At 37.7% G+C, this 20,429-nt stretch overlaps 1 protein-coding gene across 6 annotated transcripts in view; it reads right to left on the bottom strand.

Moving 5' to 3' along the window:
• Nf1 (neurofibromin 1) overlaps positions 1-20,429 on the bottom strand; it is a 258,116-nt gene that overhangs the window by 193,670 nt on the left and 44,017 nt on the right. For all 6 annotated transcript variants that reach the window (XM_057774561.1, XM_057774566.1, XM_057774564.1 and 3 more), the window contains exons 2-5: positions 19,102-19,245; positions 16,699-16,782; positions 12,998-13,188; positions 9,676-9,782 (exon numbers count right to left, since the gene is read on the bottom strand). In XM_057774561.1, coding sequence (XP_057630544.1) covers positions 9,676-9,782; positions 12,998-13,188; positions 16,699-16,782; positions 19,102-19,245 — 526 coding nt within the window. The remainder of the gene's footprint in view (positions 1-9,675; positions 9,783-12,997; positions 13,189-16,698; positions 16,783-19,101; positions 19,246-20,429) is intronic.

The following is a 20,429-nucleotide window of genomic DNA, read 5'->3' as shown; positions in this document are numbered from 1 at the left end:
GTAGGCAAAACCCCATGCACGTAAAATAAAAATAATAAATCTTATTTTTAAGTATAATTTAAAAAATAGAAGCCAGTCATGGTGGCAATATCTTTAATCGTAGCATTCAGGAGGCAGAGGCAGGAGGATCTCTGAGTTTGAGGATAGCCTGGTCTACATAGTAAGTTGCAGGACAGTCAGGGCTACACAGAGAAGTTCAGAAGAAAAGGAAAAGAAAAAACTACAGGGGCTGGAGAGGTGGTTTGGCTGCTGTTTCAGAGGACCTGAGGACAGTTCCCAGAACCCACATCACACCATCTGCAAGTTCAGCTTCACAGGATTCAACACACTCTTCTGGTCTCTGAGGGCACTGCAGCACATGCACACAGACACACACATAACAAATCTTGAAAGAAAAAAAAGGAAGAGGAAAGAAAGAATGAATGAAAGAGGAAGGAAGGAATGTTTTCCAGTGGCACATCTAAGTAAATTTTAGTATTCCAGTATTATAAGTAGCACTGGTAAGCAAGTATACTTATATAAAGATTTTCCACATTATTATTTTCTTCAAGGTAGGCAATTATCTAGGAGACAAACAGTTTGTAAGGACTCTTGATGAGATCTGCAGAGCAGATTTTCAGAAAAATTGTCCACTGAACATAGCATACTGACCATCTGTGTTATGTCCTCGCTCATCACTGTCTAGCAGGGCAGTTTTAAGTCTGCTAACCTATTTAAAATAGATTGTACTTTATTTTTGATCCTTTTCTTAATCTTAAGGTATCATGCAAAGAAATGGGCATCATTATGGCACTTTATGAATATTTGTCATTCTATATAGCTCTCCATCATTATCCCTACCCTACCTCCATATTCCCTGCCTCCTAGTAGGCTCCTTGTTTTCCAAACCAAGCAATCCACCCTTCTGCTTTCATGCTGGATGTATTTCATTAACCTCTCTGTTTCTCCCTCTTAGGATCCACTTCTTCACCCCATCATGATCCACTTTGTAACCTCCCACATACAACTTACCCCTTTAAATCTAGGTTCCATATAGGAAAGAAACATGATTTGTTTGTCTGAATCAGGTTTATTTAACTTAACAATGATTTCTAGTTCTATCCATTTTCCTGCAAATGTCACGACTGTATTTTTCTTTACAGCTGCATAAAATTCTGATATATCATTGATGTTATGAAGCACGATTAATAAAAATTGACAGACAGAAATTGGGGTTCAACCTAAAGGTCAGAAAAGCAAAGCAGACAGTCACTGGCTCTTACCTCTACCTCAGTTCAAAATGACTATCCTGCCTCCAGGAATCTCAAAATGAGACTGAGAGCTATCTCCTCCCATTTTATAATCCTCTCTGGTTCTGGAGTTAAGGGTGTGCACCACTACCTCCTGGTTTCTATGGCAAACTAGTGTGGCTACTGGGATTAAAGGTGTGTGTCATCACTGCCTGGTCTGTAACTCTGGCCAGTGTGGCTGTTTTACTATTCTGATCCTCAGACAAGCTTTATTTATTAAAACACAAATGAGATGCCAATACAATTCGTTTTTCTTTTTAATAAAAAGCAAAGGAAAAATATGACCAATCAACACACAACTTTGCCATATGAAAAGGCACTTCACCAAACTCTGAGTCAAAGAACATACAAATGTTTCTTTCATCGTGGCTACAGTGATTATCTATACTTTTCCATTTAACTATTTTTTAAAATTCCACGTTCTCATTGTTATCTTCTGTTCCAGTTACAGAACAATGGGAAGGAAGGAAGCTGGTTAAAATAACCCTCGTAGGCAGTTTTCTGCTGGTATTTCTTTGTAATTTGAGATTTGCGGATGTAAGAGATCAGACTACCCTAGCCTTGATAAGTGAATCCGACTCCTCCTCACCACAGCCTGCAAGCTGCAAGTGACGCTGAGAGATATACTTCCTAGTGAGATCTTTGAAGCATTAGCTGCCAACTCTAATGCCTTAAGGGTGAGGTTCTCCAGAATCTCAGCACTGTGCATAACAGCAGCAACACCTACCTATCCATGGCTGCCTGTGAACGTGGCCCACAAGGAAGTATATTGCCCAGCTCTCTAGGAGCAAGAAATTAACTTAGCCTTGGCCTTACCACCATCCTTCCCTCCCAATGCCACACAAATGCCCACTGCTGTAGCTACCACCACTCACTGTACCACATTTTTTATATCCATTCTTCTCTTGATGGACATCAGCCTGGTATCATTTCCTGGCACTGTGAATAGTGCGGCAGTAAAAATGGATGTACATGTATTTCTGGGCTATGCAATATAGCAGTGTATCTAAGCCATACGGTCTATTACTGGATTTCTGAATAACCCTCCCAACTGATTTCCATAGTAGCAATTCAAATTTACATTCATAAAAGCAGTGAATAAGGACTCCTCTTGCATCACATCCTCACCAGCATTTGTTTTCTGAAGATAGCAATTTCAACCGAGGTGAAAAAAAAACTCTGAAAGCAGTTTTAATTTACATTTCCCTGATTGTTAAACACATTTTCCAAGTATCTACTGGTCATCTGTACTCCTATTAATGGGGACGATCTCTTCAGTTCATACGTCTATCTATAGACTGGATGGTCTTAGAGTTTAATTTTAACAGGTTCTTTATATATCCTAAATAGCAATCCTCAGCCAGATGTGAGGTTGGCAATTTTTTCCTCCAAATCTGTAAATGGTCTCTTCAATCTAGTGACTGCGTCCTATGCTTGGTGTGTGATTCTATTTGTCAAATCTTGGTACTGTTTCCTATGCTATAGCTCTTTTCAGGAAATTCTTGTCTATGCCTATTTGCTGAAATGCTTTATCTATATCTTTTTTTAAGATGTATTTATTATGTGTATAGTATGTCTATACGCCAGATGAGGGCACCAGATCTCATTATAAAGGATGTGAGCCACCATGTGGTTTCTGAGAACTCAAAACCTCTCAAAGAGCAGTCAGTGCTCTTAACTGCTGACCCATCTCTCCAGCCCCTACGCCGTCTTTTTACATTAAGGTTTTGATATACCGAATTTATTGTTGTGCAATGCAAAAGATATGGGCATATTATTTTCATTCCAAATATAAAAATCGAGTTTCCCCAGCACCATTTGTTAAAGGGGGTACCTTTTCTCCAATCTGTGTTTCTGACAGTTTAAGTCAGTAACTTAGGTAGTAGCTGGCTAATCTGGGTTGTCAGCTTGACTCCATCTGGAACCGACAAAACCCAAGTAGTTGGGTACACCTGTAAAGGGTCTTCCTGATAGGTCACTTGATGTGGGAAGAGCCACCCTAAATCTGGGCCACACCTTCTGATGACAACCTGCATAAAAGGACATGGAAGAAGAAACCTTTTGCTTTTTGCCTGCTTGCCTCACTCCTGCTAGTAAGTGCATCTTCCTGTTTCTACAGTAATTCTGGACTAATATTAGAACCTAAAGGCACTGACTGTAAATGGTGGGATCCTCCTGAACTTGAGATGGAAAAGTGTAGGACTCTTGGAGATTCAAAATGGAGAAGCAAAGCAGAGGACTCAGAAGCCTCATATTCTGAAGGGTTTATCTCACCTGAGAAAGTAGTCTCCCCACTCCTAGTGGAGGATGCATCCCATCCCTTGCAGTATTTCCTTCTGTACCTTTGCCTGAGGAAATTAATCCTTGTCTACAAACTAGCTGTGACTTCCCCTTGAGAAGAAATATTAGCCAAGACCATACTAAGATCCCTCAGTGCCCACCAAAAGTAGCCTACAAAATACAAGTAGAATCAAGCCTAAGCAAGTTCCTAAAGGTAAAATTCATAAGAAGGTGTGCTACACCACTAGAGAGTTTAATTCATTCAAATAGAAGTCTGGAGAATATGTATGAGAATAGATTTTTAATGATGTGAAATAATGGTGGAAGGAACTAAAACTGGATCAAGCTGAGCTTATCGATATGGACGCACTGAGTGAAAGTCCTAAGTGTAATACTGAAATTCTCATGGTTTAGAAAAGGTGTCAGAAGTTTGACTGGTTGATTGAAGCACTTGGCACAAGACAATCACTGGAAAAAAAAAAACAAAAAAAAAAACTGGGGATACCTGGTGTCCCTTGGCTTAGCACTGATGAAGAGATTTTAGGGCTTGTACCATATAATATGGTGTACCATATAAAACCTAATCCTCCACAATGGGAAGGCCCAGAAGACAGCCTTTCACTAATCCTATAAGACATAAAATTATAAAAGGGGGAGTAAGGCATTTGAAATCTTTGTCATAGCCCTTTTCCTTGTGCCAGACCTTAGGGTTGGAGACACTGATGCTCCTATTTTTAGTATTAACTTGGAAAAGTTAAATGTGATGGGCTTAATTGGGCCCCCATAGTAGAAGAAGCCAGGTAGCAGCAGTACTGACTTGCCAAAAGCAAGGAGAACATATTTACATAATAAGCAGCACAGACAAGGTGGCTTTTATGATGGCATGACTCCTATGGAACTTTTGGTGCTGGCTAGTCATGATACTTCCAGGAATGAATTAGATAAGAAGCCTACTATATGTTTATTGTACATCTGTGTAAGTAGAAAAATTCTCAAACAAAAGAAAGGGAATCTCAGTCTATGAACCAATTTCCAGACTTCAGAGTTGGTCTGACAACCCAGAAGCCCGTGAATGAGAAGGCCAGGTCCCCCGAGGACCTTGATAAAATACTTAGAAGTTTTACTGCTACCCTTTCTCTCATCCTTTCCTAATGGACCTATGACCTTTTACATGGGTAACTGTACTCTGAAAAAAAGGAAACAATGAGACTTTCCAAGGTCTACTGGATATTGGTTCTAAACTGACACTGATTCCAAGAGACCTCAAATAGCACTGTGGTCCTCCAGTTAAAGTATGAGTCTTAGGTGCTTAATTTTGGCTTTAGTTCAACTCACAGAGGTCAAGTGGGTCCCCAAACTAATCCTGTGGTTATTTCCTCAGTTCGAGAATATATAACTGGTCAGGCAGTGGTGGCGCATGCCTTTAATCCCAGCACTCGAGAGGCAGAAGAAGGTGGATCTCCGTGAGTTCGAGGCCAGCCTGGTCTACAAGAACTAGTTCCAGGACAAGCACCAAAAACTCCAGAGAAACCCTGTCTCAAAAATCAAAACAACAACAACAAAAACAAAAAAAAGGAATATATATAACTGGTATAGATATACTTAGAAGCTGGCAGAATTTCCACATTGGTTCCCTGCAAAAGACAGATGGATCATAGACAATGACAGCTGACTATCACAAACTTAATCAAGGAGTGACTCAAATTCCAGCTGCTGTACCAGATGTGATGCCCTTACTTAAATGGATTAACACACATCCTGGTACATAGTATTCAGCTTTGAGTCAAGCAAATTCCTCTCTCAGTACCTGTCCATAAAAACAACCAGAAGCAATTTGTTTTCAGATGCCAGGGTAAGTAGTACATACCTTTATAGTTTTACCTCAAGGATATGCTAACTATCCACTCCTGTTTCATAACTTAGTTTGAAGGGATATTGAGCATCTCTTCAGAAAATATCACACTGATACACTATATTAATGACATTATGCTGACTGAAGCAAGTGAGCAAGAAGCAGCAACCACTTTGGACTTGTTTGTAACACTCATGCACACTGGAGAATGGTAAATAAATCCAAATTCAAGTTCTTTAACCTCAGGAAAATTTCTAGAAGTCCATTGGGAAGAGATATGCAGAAATATTCCTTCTAAGGTGAAGGATAAGTTATTGTAAAGGATAAGGTGAGCCTTCCCACCAACAATAAAGACACACAAAGCTTAGTGGGCCTATTTGGTTTCTGGAAGTAGCATATTCTTCACTTGTTTTGTTATTCTGGCCCATATACCAAGTAACTCAAGCAGCTGCTAGCTTTGAGTGGAGCCCAGACAAGAGAAGTTTCTTCATCAGGTCAAGGCTGCTGTGCAGGCTACTCTACAGTTGGACCATATGATCCAGTAGACCCTCTAGATGAATCACAGAGGAGACCCTTGTGATTTGGGAGCAAGGATCTGTCATCTATAGACAATTATTCTCCCATTAAGAGACTGCTCTTGAAGAGACCACCAAGTTATCATGTTATCTGAGCTACCTCTCATGAGCTGATTACAAACTGAACATTACTGATTTCTAGCCATAAAGTAGGATGTGCATTAATCTATTATCAAATGAGAGTGGTGTATATTGTGGTCAGGTCCAATTAGGTCCTGAGGTCACAAGCAAGATACATCAAGTTGTCGAATGCTATGATCTCTACTCCTGTTACAATGCCTTCTGCTTCCAACCATGCACCTATAACCTCATGGGGTGTTCGCAATGATCAGCTGACTGAGGAAGGAAAGTTTAGAACCTGGTTTATTGATGGTTCTTTCTACACATTATGTAGACACCACCTGGGTATGGACAGCTGCTGCATAACCCCTTTCTGGTATAACCACAAAAGATACCAATGAAGAGAAATCTTCAATGTGAGGAGAAGTTGGAACTGTACTGTATATTTTGCTTGAGACAGAGTTTCATGTATCTCAGGCTAACCTCTAGCTAATTCGTTATATAGTTGAACTTTTAATCCTCTTGCTTCTACCCCTGAAGTGCTGGGACTGTAGGCATGCACTATCAAGCAGTTTACATGGTGCCGGGGATTGAACCAAGGCTTTAGGGAAAGCAGGCAAGCACTCTACCAACTAGGCTACTTCGCCAGCCATGTGCTTCAATTCCTTATTGGATATCTTACTGACACCTGAGACTCCGTAGACCTAAAGCTCCATTTATTAATTAGTTGGCCATCTGTTCTGTCATCAATCCTCTTTTCTTTCGCCCTCCCTCAAGACAGGGTTTCTCTGTGGTTTTGGAGTCTGTCCTGGAACCAGCTCTTGTAGACCAGGCTGGCCTCGAACTCACAGAGATCCGCCTGCCTCTAGTCCTTTCTCTTTTCTGCTTTAACTAAATGCCCTATAATATTTCGTGATTCCTACACATAATTTTATGTATTTAAATTTATTGTCAACGCTACATATCCTAACCAAGTATTATTATATATCCAAAATAACTGTAACATTGACTCCCATATCACTCATCCTATGGAGACCTCTACCACACTGACATATCCTCAATACCGTGACAGAAGCTCATGTCACATAATCCTCCACTAATCCTCACTACAAAATCGTTTCCAGAGAAAACATGGCACTCAAAGCTTAAGCTTCTTAAGAAGATGTTCAAAATTTTATTAACCTCTCAATCTCCAGAAATTAATATGGCTTATTACATGCAGTTTCTAAAAAAAATTCTTGAAGTCAATTTAAAACATACTATTACTGTATTTTTTTTTATTTATTTATTTATTTATTTTTTTGGTTTTTTCGAGGCAGGGTTTCTCTGTAGCTTTGGTGCCTGTCCCGGAACTAGCTCTTGTAGACCAGGCTGGCCTCAAACTCAGAGATCCGCCTGCCTCTGCCTCCCAAGTGCTGGGATTAAAGCGTGCGCCACCACCGCCCGGCTTATTACTGTAATTATTAACCACAAAAATTTTCCAATTCTTTTGCTATTGTCATCTAGGGCTAACTTTTTTATTTGCTTTTTATGCATGAAAGTGCATCACAAACATGCCTGGTGCCTGAAGAAGTCTAAGTAAACATTGGAATTCATGTAATTGGAATTACAGATGGGTTAACCACCATGTGGGTGTTGGGAACCAAACCAAGGTCCTCTATGAGAGCAGTAAGTGCTCTTAACTGCTGAACAACTATCCAGCCCCTTTGGCTAACTTTCAAAAGCCTAGTTAACACTAGCTTCATATTTTATACACTTATCTGCATCTATTCTAAATCTATGCTTACAGGGAACTGCATTCAATAGGAGAAATATGGAGCTGAAGAAATGGCTCAGTGGCTAGGATGCAAGTTGATTTGTATGGACCTGAGTCTGCTTCCCAGAACCTATACATGGCAGCTCACAACAGCCTGTAACTCCAGCTCCAGGGAATCCAACACCCTCTTCTGCAGCCCACAACACACACACAAATATGTATATAGATACACACACATACATATAAAAATAATAAATATGAAATCCTTCTTAGAAACATGAGAAAGTAGTCTCAATATAAATTAAATCATTCTTCTCTACTCTTATTTGGACATGGAGAACCATCTCAATTACTTATCATGATTTAGGCATCACTAAGAAAACTATTGTTTTAACCAAATCCTTACTCATGAATAACTTGGACTAGATTTATTTCCAAAATGTCACTATGATGGCTAATCTTCACTGTTAACATGACTGGGTCTGGGCATATCTGTGACTAAGTGAGTTTCCAAACAGGTTTAACTGAGAAGGCAAGGCACAGTATGAATAAAGCTAATTAAATAACTTCTTGATTTTTCAATAATAATATCTGAAATTACTTTTTTGGTACAGTTAGGGATCAAACCCACAGCTTTGTTCATGTTAATATAAGCATTCTACTACTGAACTACATCATAACGTGTTCTTTTCTTTCTTTCTTATTTTAGTTATTTCTCCAGCCCCATAAATTTTTTTTAAAATTAATCTTTAGGGTTAGCATACAAGTAATGAGTTTCAACATGCCATCTGTCATCTTCATGCACATGTGTTCTCACTACTGCCCTCCCCTTTCTCCCCCAATGAGTCCTCTCTTCACCTTTCTTATTTTATGTAGTCAGTAACTCATTCTCCACCTCTCTTAAAATCTCATCCTTCCCTCACAATACCCCTTCTAGGAACACACTCTTGTATGCACACAATTTTAAGTATAGGTTCTGCATGAAAAAGGAAGGCAAATAATAAATCTGATCAAAGAATATTGATAGAACAGAATTTTACATTATTGTCCCTACATAAATACATCCTAAAAAGCCAAATGTTAAGAAAACAAAGAAGGGCTGCCAACAGTGCTCTGTATAAAAGCACTTGCCACACAAGTCTGTTAGAGTTCAATTCACTGAATCCAAGGTGGAAGGAGACAATCAACTCTACAAAGTAGACCTCTGACCTCCACAACAGCATTATAACATACAAGTCCTCACATACACGTATAGAATAATAGTCTTTTTCTGTTTTTTTTTTTTAATTGAGGGAGGGAGGGCAATTGTTTGTTGGTTTGTTTCAAGGCAGTCTCACTATGTAGCCTTAGCTGTCCTGAAATTCACTCTATAGACCAAGCTGGCCTCAGACTCACAGAGATCCATCTGCCTCTGCTTTCCAACTGCTGGAATTAAAACCATGTGCCACCACCGTCTGGAGACACAAACTTCTTTACAAGCAAAACTAACTGAAGAAAACTTTCTGTTGTCAAGATTTAAAATATTCAAGTTTTCAGCCAAGCCTTACACACCCTTAATTCCAGAACTCAGGAGGCAGAGGCAGGTATTTCTGAGTTTAAGGATAGCCTGATCTACAAAATGAGTTCCAGATCTGCCAGGTATAAACAAAGAGACCTTGTCTCAAAAATAAGATAAAACTCATGTTCTCTACTGTATTATATTCAAATGTCCAAAAATCAGTCAGTCATGTGCATTACTGGCCATTTCACATGAACATGCACACTATAAATTCTATTTTGATATCCATTTCAAACAGAATTATTATATTCATAATACTGAGATTAATTATGTGAACTGCAAATATATTATACATGAAAACCTACCCTTCAGGAGTCGTTTTAATTTTGCACAATCCACATTAATATACTGTAACAATTCTATATCATGGACATCAACATTGTCTTCTGAACAAACAGTCAACTCCTGTAACCTGAAAATAAAAATCAAAAATAATTTACAAATTTAAGTCTTAGAACAGTCCAAGATTCTGATTCAACAGATGAAGGGCTTGTGAATGAAGACATGTTAAGTAAGAACATACTTATTTTAAAACTAAACAATACAAGCAATTTAAAGAACATGATGAAAAATGATATTCCAGTAAACTTAAATCCATATATTTAAGACTGAGGTTTGAATTCTATTTCTCACATTAGCCACAGCTCTTTTGGAAAAATTAGTTAATTCCAAGATTGGAACACATTTTCAAATGTGTCTATGTCTTCCTGAAATTAAATACAAGGAATGTAGTCAGGTCAAAACTCATACAGCTGTACAACTGGAGTCTCCCAACTGTCAAAATAATGAGCATCAAATTTTCTTTTTAAAAAAAAATTGTATTACTTATTGTGTGTGTACGCTTGCATGCTAATGCAATCAGAAAACAAATTGTGGGAAGTGGTTCTCTCCTACCACCATATAGGCTCCAGGAACTGAACTCATATTGTCAGGCTAGCAGCATGCACCTTTAACTGCCCAATCAAGGATACTACACAAAGCACTCTAAGAAAAGCATGCCAACTCTTTGCTTGCCAGTCTGCTAACAACAGACCTATGTATCAAGTTTGTCACAAAGCACTGTGTCTTCCCCAACCCACCTCCCCCAGTCACAGTCTTACTGTTGGAACTCTAGAACCTTGTGTTACCATGGCAATGGCTCAGCTCCCTGTCACTAGCCCTAGGAATGTGCTTTTGATCAATGACAGGCAATTCTTGTAATTTCTTTTTTACTTCAAGGCTCAAGGGAAAAAGAGTATTTAGGCTAGAAGAACAGAAGCTAAAAGAAAAAGCTGGAGGATTTAAAAGTAGGACAGGAGAATTAGAATAAAAACAAAACAATAAAACTGATGCGGAAAAGCAGAGTGAGAGACTCATTTCGCCCTCAGATCCTGACTGAGTCTTTCGCTAGCTACACCTTCTTCTCTGAACCCTGAAAATACGTTCAGGCTGGACCCCTAAAGGCTCTCGTTATGGACTAGACTTGGGAAATCAACAAAAGTTGTCTATACATGAACTACTGCTGCCCAATCTCATAGAACAAGCCTCGGGTGACTTTAGAGTTTTCAAAGACAGGATATTTACTTTATAGAACAATATACTTACTTAAAAATTTCATGGAAATATTGTTATGTTATATAAACGTTAACAATTCCTGCACGGATAGACTAAGAAACTGCATTTTTCTTTATTGTTTTCTATCTTCATGAAAGGGTTTTTACTTTCTATAACTTTCCAGTTTCCTATTTCCCTGTTGTCACCTTGCTGACTCTCTCAGCATATAATGACTCAATATAAAAATATGCTTACTCAAAATAACTCCATGGAAATGTTGTTTTGTCACATAAACATTAACCAATAATATTAAATAAAATTTTAATAGTCTGTTAAGGTTACAGGATATCAAAATATTGTCATCTACTATCATAATTATAGAACAACATTTTTATTAAAAAGATTGAAAACCAGTTCTTCAACACTGGACCAAAAAACCTCAAATTTTGATATATATTCTCATTCACCTTGCTGGGAAACAAGAGTGAATGCAAAAGCAACAGAAGCCCGGTTGGTACAAAATTAACAAGCCAAAGACAGAGGAACCGAGGCATCAAAAGGATTGTTTCCTCCATATTTGTCTTTTAGTTACTAAATCTCTAAGTGCACTGTATTATACCTTTCATTTGATCATAATTAAGAACCCATTAGACAGTACTTGTACAAGAAAGGCAAACCATTTTCATGAAAGAAACTTGCAGTTACTTTATAATTTGATCCCATTGAGCACCATTCTAGACTAATTTCCCCATCTATAATGATTAAAGTTTTGACTTACAAGTAAAGATTTAAAATGTAATTTTTATTTCATTTTTTTCTACAATTTATTTTTAAATTCATATTGTGTGTAAAACAGGGAAATGCATGTGTATCATGGTATGCATGTGAAGGTCAGAAGACTACAGTGTGGTATTAGTTCTTTCCCATTTCTACATGGGATCCAGGGGTAGAATCCATGTTCAAGAGGCTTACTCAGCAAGCGCCTTTATCTACATCAAGTGAATTTTATGCATATGGGTGCCCACATATATATATGTGCACCATATGTGTGCCTGGTGTCCAGAGAGGGTGTTGAATTATCTGTAACTGTAGTTATCAGTCAACTATGCGGGTACTAGGAACCAAACTCAGGTTCTCTGCTCATGTTCTATACCACAAGCCATCTTTTCTGCCCCTTACATTTTTTTAAGCACTGAATTTAAAAATTTCATAAAACACAGTTAAAAAAGAAATACTGAAAACACCTGATATTCTGAAACTAATGTAGATCCTGATGCCTATCTGGCTTAGAAATTTGGGGTCTTCCATTATTTGACACAATTCCTTAACATTTTTGTTTGTTTCTATGTAGGAATTTTTGGTTTTGTTTTTTGAGACAAGGTCTCACTGTGTAGCCCTGACTGGTTTCAAACTCTCTATGTAAAGGCTGGCCTTGAACTCGCTGAGGTCCTCCTGCCTCTGCCTCCCAAATGTTGAGATTTTAAAGTTGTGAGCCACCACACCAGCACAATACCTTCCTTTTGAGTGGTATTAACTTGTTTGCCTGTAACTATCTTTCAACATCATAGTGAGAATAAAAGCAAGATAGCGTATACTGCGAATACTCAATAAATGGTACTGCTTCATACACACTTAACACAGTCTACTTTCTAGAGAATTCTACTTTGCAATTACTTCCTTTTACTTCTATATTGTTTAGATTATTTTTAAAGTAACTTGGGATCTTATGATTGCACAGCTATAAGAATTAGATCATTAGAATCCTCACTACACTTCTCAGCCACTCTACCTGATTTGAATCTAAATAAATACATTTAAAACACCAAACCAGGGCTCTGAATTCAATCCTCAGCAAGAAGGAAAGAGAAAGGGCCTGACCATGGAAAGCATCTTCTCCAAGCTTGTAACAGTACTCATATCTATACATCAGTATTTCTAATATAACTCTAAATATTATATAATTAAAATGTCAAGAAAATACATAAAATTTCTTTAAACACCCAGATAAAAGTCATTCTATTAAGTATGTTTATGCAAACAAGAATTCTAAAATTTATTTTACTTAATAGTCCCACATGATTTATATACACTAACCTTGTAGAAATGCGACTAAAGACTGCATTGAAGTTGTTGCAGCTGAGAGAAAATAAAACCCCAGAAGCAGAATTCCGAAGTTCAGCTGCATGTTGGTTTCCTTCACGACAGGTGTGAAGAAAATGGCAGATTTCTGGTAGTAACTGTTTGACCAGCATTGTTTCATCTAATCTCATTGTGTCCTTTGGTTGCTGAAATGGAAATAATCACATAATTCTAAAACTTTAACTGTACCTGTAAACATTCCCAGTTACTAGGTTTCAAGCATACAGAGAAGCTGAAATAGAAGGAACACCTATACAGTCACTTGAATTTAACAACTGTATCATTTCCTCGAATATGCAACATTTGCCTATGTATGGTCAATAAAGAAGACACCTTCGCCCTGTCATTACAATTGAAGCCCAACCCTCCACCTGGCCTCACAGGCTCCCTATACCTGATCACTCCCTGTTTATCAGTTGATCCCTGCCCTTTGAGAAACCTGTTGTTCCCTGTGAGTTCTCAATGGACTGCATTCTTATCCACTAGTAAGTACACCATATCATTTGTCATTAACATCCAGAGAAACTCCTAGTTGGGGAACACACTGACCTTTGGACAATCTTACCAAAACATGTACTATATACTACAAATAACACTAAGTTAAATCACTTCAAAATAAGTTATAAACATTATAATATCTCAGCCCTTGTGTATGTCAGCTTATTTTAATGAAGATATTCCCTAATGCAACTTCAATACTAATTGTAATGACTCAGCCACACGATGCGGCTGACACACGTGTGTAGACAAGCCCTCAAGCAGAAGTGCCTAAGGGTCCCAGGAATCTTACAGGACCCCGTGTGATCCACATGCAGCATGGTTGCATCATCTACATATGATGCAGCCGTGTGGGCTCCATCATCTGCATATGATGTAACCACGCCACCCCGTGCTGTGCACATGCGCCAGACAGCCCTTAAAAGCTGGAGGCGCCATTTTCAGCTTGCTCAGGTGTGGTCTCTCTCTCTGCCCACCAACCAGACCTGTACACCCCACCCCCAATAAACTCCTAAGTGGGTTTGTTGCATGTTCTTTGTTTTCTTCTCACTCGCACCAGGTAATTTCACTAATTATATACAAAAAAATACCATTCCAGGTATCATCTAATAACTAAGCTATATTCTATGACACTGAAAATGTCTTTCACAGCTTTTTAATTCAGTGAGGATCCAAAAGTGATTCAACATGACTATTCTGTTCTTTCAGCTTCTTTATTCCAGAGTAGTTTTCCCCATACACACCACATGTCAATTTTGTATTCCATGCAATTAACTTTTAAAACTGGACCAATTTTCTTACAGATCACTTGATTATTTCCTAGGTGGCATAGCTAACTAACCTGACACACAGTTCTAGGGATGTGACTCACTGGTACATGCACGAGGCCCTGAGTACAATCTCTTAACTCCACAAGCAAGGAAAGAAAAAAAGAAACCAAAACTAATTTCAAGAGCAGACCAAGTCAAGGAAGGTAATATGTATTTTAATCACATTCTACAAGGTAGACCATGGCAACACATCACCATCACATTCTACTGCCTCTAAAGAGTGTCAGCAGCAATTGCTCTCCAAGACACATTACCTCTCAATTAAAAATGTTAATGAAGCAAAAATTGTGTAAACTTAAAGAGGCAATACGCCATCCTACCAAACTCAATCATGGGTGTGCCTGATATACCAGAAATTACAAAGTACTAAACCTCTGTCAAGTTAAAAATGTCCAGCCTCCAAATTCTGTCCCACTATATAATGATTCTGTTCTTCCACTCTACAAGTTAACAGAGGACACCAAGCTAAAATAGTTCCTATGATTTTCAGTGCAAAACTTGCAAATACTGCCTAACAATTTTGAAATATGGGCAGAGATTAGTAAGAGTTTAAAATAGTAGAGGCTGGAGAGATGACTCAGTGGTTAAGAGCACTTATTCTTGCAGAGGAACCATGTTCAGTTGTCAGTACCCATGTGGTGGCTCACAACCATCTGTAACTATAGTCACAGGGGATCTGATACCTTCTTTTGACCTCCTCAGGCACCAGGCACACACACAGCATACATACATACATACGTACTGCGTATATACATACATGCAGATGAAACGCTCATACACATAAAATAAATAAATCTAAAAAATTTTAGGGTTTGAAATATGCTGAGATGGCAAGATAGCTCCATAAGCAGAGTGCTTGTTGTAAAAGCCTGGTGACTCAAGTTCAATTCCCAAAACCCACGTAAAAGCAGGAGAGAACCAATTACCCAAAAATTGTCCTCTGACCTCCACAGGCACATCATGACATGCACGCATGCCCCCCAACACAAACAAAAACAAACAAATAAATAAACGCTACAGGAGCTGGAAATTTGGCTCAGTGGTTGGGAGCACGTACTGTCCTTGCAAAGGACCTGAGTTCAGTTCCCAGCACCCATGCTAGATGAGTCACAACCACCTATAATTCCAGCTCCATGGAGATTCAAAATCTTTGATCTCTGAGTGCACCTACACGCATGTGCATAAATTCACATGCAAACACATACATATGCATATAAAAATAAAAAATGAACTTTTAAAAATATAAATAAAAACACACATGGTGCATATATACACAAGCAGGCAAAACACTCATCCGCATAAAGTATCTGAAAATTTTCGTTTTAAATCTCTTCCAACTAAATTTACTGTAGAGAACTTTAACAAATAAAAATAGAAGTTATACTAAATAAAAGCAAAATTCTGGCCAGTTGGTGGTGGCGCACGCCTTTAATCCCAGCACTGGCAGGAAAAGGCAAGTGGATCTCTGTGAATTGGAGGCCAGCCTGGTCTTAATAGGAAGAGTTTCAGGACAGCCAGTGCAGTTAACACAGAAAAACCCTCTCTCAAAAAACAAACAAAAAAAAAAGCAAAATTCTGTATTCTGTGATGAATAGAAAATTTTAACTAACATATATGGCATAGAGAATTTTAAAGCAGAAATCTTCATTTTATATAAATATAAATATATATATATATATGAATATCTACCCATGTTTGGTAAAGAATTAAGGTTAGTGAGTAATATAAACACTTTACCAACAGAAAAGGTGTTGAAAAAGTTCAAATAAAGTTATGGTTGAAATAGCCTCTCAGAGGGAACCTGGGAAAGAACCTGGTCCTCAGTAACTCCTCTACAGACCTATTACAAATGCTCAAATCTACACAAGTGTTTTGTAGTAGCTACCGTCAAAAGGACAGATTCCACTTTCGAGGTCTATATAAAGTTGAACCCATAGTCATGAAGGAAAGAAAATGAGATTGCCCTTGGACTTCTCAATTATATTCTTCCAGCTGCAAAATGCCACAAGACTAATAATATCTGAGAAATTAATGAAATAATGATTTCTTCATAGAAATATTTTCTTAAAAAAATCTTAGCGACAGAAATGGCTCAAACTTAACATTTTAAGTAAATTTAAATAGCTATGTAATTTACTAAAGTTGATAAAATAATTTTTTCTAAATTCTGCACCACCAGGTCAACTGTATTAAATGTAATTTATATACATCTATCTTAGACAAAGACTCTTCATGTGTGCTCAGTGTCCATACTGACCTTTTGATACTCCAGATAATTCTTAAGATTGAATTCACAGAACCTGCTTACTGTAGAATGAATTTACTTACCCCTGCAAGACATTTTTCCAGTGTATCCAATATAATCAATTGAGAAAGATACAAATTTTTTTCAGCAGCTTCTCCAAATATCCTCTAAAAGAAAAATACATTCAGAAAACTTGATTAACACTCTTCATTACAAATTAGCACATATGAAATATAAAAGACTAAAGGATCAGTCAGACGGCGGTGGCGCACACCCTTTAATCCCAGCACTTGGGAGGCAGTGGCAGGTGGATCTCTGTGAGTTCGAGGCCAGCCTGGCCTACAGAGCTAGTTCTAGAACGGCTAGGGCAACACAAGAAAACCCATCTCAAAAACAAACAAACAAAAGACTAAAAATCAAGAAAAAATATTAATCTTCCATTTTGTTTTCTACATTCAATGATATTTAAGTCTACTACTTCTTACTGTGCCCTAATACTCAAAAAATAAATTCCTGGCTGTATAGAAATAGAGGCCATTTATTAAAGACTGTCATTAGCTATGCAACAGTAAAACAAGCTGCTTTATGTTTATAAAATGTCTATGATGTGGTCAGTCATGGTGGGAAAACACTGCTAATCCCAACACTATGGAAATAATGACTAGTTCAAGGCTAGTCTTAGGAACATAGCAAGTTCAAGGCCAGCCCAAATTACACGAGAGAAAACATGAAAAGAAGAAAAAAAATGGGAGGGGATGAAAGGAGTAGGTAGGTGGTAATGAATCAATGAGGATTAAAAATAGTTCACGAGTTAGAGGTCTGTACCAGTCCATCTCTTTCTACTACAAAACAACTAATTTCTTAATTCTTATCAAAATTAAAAGCTACATCAACAACAGTGAATCTTAAGCATTCACTACTTTCAAACTGAACTCTACATCGTCTATCTACTTAATAACAAGAGACTATTACTTCCATAGTACAATTTTTTTTCAATTTTCTACTTTTACCAGGTGGTGGTGGTGTCACACACCTTTAATCCCAGCACTTGAGAGGCAGGGGCAGGCAGATCTCTGAGTTTGAAGCCAGCGTGGTCTACAGAGTGAGTTGTTCCAGGACAGTCAGGGTGGTTACACAGAGACACCGAAAGAAAGGAAAAGAAAAGAAAAGAAAGGAAAGGAAAGGAAAGGAAAGGAAAGGAAAGGAAAGGAAAGGAAAGGAAAGGAAAGGAAAGGAAAGGAAAGGAAAGGAAAGGAAAGGAAAGGAAAGGAAAGGAAAGGAAAGGAAAGGAAAGGAAAAAGGAAAGGAAAGGAAAGGAAAGGAAAGGAAAGGAAAGGAAAGGAAAGGAAAGGAAAGGAAAGGAAAAGGAAAGGAAAGGAAAGGAAAGGAAAGGAAAGGAAAGGAAAGGAAAGGAAAGGAAAGGAAAGGAAAGGAAAGGAAAGGAAAGGAAAGGAAAGGAAAAAGGAAAGGAAAGGAAAAAGGAAAGGAAAGGAAAGGAAAGGAAAGGAAAGGAAAGGAAAGGAAAGAAAGAAAGAAAGGAAAGAAAGAAAGAAAGGAAAGAGAGAGAGAGAGACAGAAAGAAAGAAAGAAAGAAAGAAAGAAAGAAAGAAAGAAAGAAAGAAAGAAAGAAAGAAAATACGATTTCTATTTCTTATTTTATTGTTATTATTGGGAGTGTGGGCTCACCATGGTGTCCACAAGGAGGTCAAAGGACAGATAACTTTTGGGGGCTGGTTCTCACCTCCAACCAGTGTTTGAACCATCTCACAGGCCCTTTAACTTTTCAGTAAGTTTTTAAAGATGATCCCAAACATAAGAATACTGCAGTATAACTGGGAATGCAGCCATATACTCATACATAAAAATTCTATTACTTTGCTCCACAGCAGGTAAAAAGAGCTATAGCAAAATATTAAATGTATTGTGTAAATAAATGTACCATTTTATAAAAGTTCCTATGTTTTTAGGGAATAAATTTTTAGGGGACTATCATTATTTGTTACAGGTTACAGGAAGGGAGAGAAAACTCATTAATATGGTCATAAAAATTAATCCCACAATTTAGGAGTGAAGATCATAGTTTATACACCACATGATTTGTACATGAACAGTCAACAAATACATTCAAGGAATCGGCTAATGAAAAGCATATTAACAGATTCCATACTACACAGCTGGAGGTGTAGATGTGGCAGGAAAAGAAGGGGGAAAGAATCTATATTATGATCAGTTTACACACAATACAAAAGTTATGTAAATTCTGAATTCTGAAAAATGAAATAAGAGCAATAAGAGAAGCTTCAAAGGTAAATATAAAAACTCAAAATGTAAGTTACACTTGTGCTCATCATAAAATGAAATGACTCACATCTTAAATCCTAAGAAAATAGTCCCATACTTTTAAAACATGCTGCTCTCAACTTCCAATTCAGAACCAAAATAAGCAAATTCTCCAAAGAGCAGAAGTTCAGTAATCAGATACTCACCATATTGTTAACGTTCTTTAAGATGGTGGTGAGGCCACTGATGACCAGAGAAAACTTGTACTTGGAAATGTTGATCAGACATTCCTTGTTATGTTCGGTGCTGACTTTGGTATGTGTATTTTGCTGTCCTGTTTTTATTGGAAGCTAAAAGAGAAAAATATTAAGACTTTACTCTTCAAAATTACTAAACATTCTTTTCAGCGAAAGTCACCTTAGATGTGAATCTTTATCAACCATGGCTAGCTATATATATATATATATATATATATATATATATATATATATATATATTCTAATTTATAATACAACATGGAATTCAGAATAAATCCTAAATGCTCTATCAACTTCAATTTTTGGTTTTCTTTCTGGAAGTCATAAGCCTCTATCTACAAGATCAAATCTTCTACCCAGTGCTTTCCAAGAAGAACCCACAGAACCAGAGTTATTCCAAATTACCAATAAGAATGTCTGCAACAAATACATATAACCCTTTCCTATACACACTGAGCTCAAGCATGTAAAGAACTACAGACCAGCAGACAATGATGGTACCCTTTAATTCGAACACTAAGTAGGCAGTGACAGGTGGACATCTGAGTTCAAGGCCAACCTGGTCTACAGAGTGAGTTCCAGGACAGCAAGAGCTATGCAGAGAAACTCTATCTCAAAAACAAAAACAACAACAACAACAACAACAACAACATACATACATACATACACACATACATACAACAAAAAAAAAAAACCAACAGACGAAGGAAATCTAGGCTGTAAACCTCTAGTCAATGGAAAACTTGTAATCAATGGAGAACAGAAGACAATTGTTCAGCTATAACAAACTATAAACCAGGAACAGAGTAAAGACTGACTCCATAAGACCTGGGTTCAAGTCTCAGCACCCACATAGAAGTTTACAATCATCTGTAACTCCAGTTCCAGGGGATCCAACGTCCTCATACAGACATGCATGCATGCAAAACACCAAAGCAGCATAAAATAAGACAATAAATAAAAGATTAAAAATATTTGTAAAAACCACCCCCCCCTTCCTCATGCCAGGTTCTGGTGGCGCACACCTTTAATCCCAGCACTTGGGAGGCAGAGGCAGGAGGATCTCTGTGAGTTCAAGGCCAGCCTGGTCTACAAGAGCTAGTTTCAGGACAGGTTCCAAAACTACAGAAAAACCCGGTCTTGAAAAACCATAAATAAATACATACATACATACATACATACATACATACATACATACATACATAGAATTAAAAAGCCCAAAAAGTAAAATTTTTAAAAAATAAATAAAAGATAGCCAACCATACCACAGGGGCACT

This window comes from Chionomys nivalis, chromosome 7, assembly GCF_950005125.1.
Source record: "Chionomys nivalis chromosome 7, mChiNiv1.1, whole genome shotgun sequence".
Lineage (NCBI taxonomy): Eukaryota > Metazoa > Chordata > Mammalia > Rodentia > Cricetidae > Chionomys > Chionomys nivalis.
Note: the sequence above shows the minus strand (reverse complement) of the source record. Positions and strands in the feature narration are given on the sequence as shown.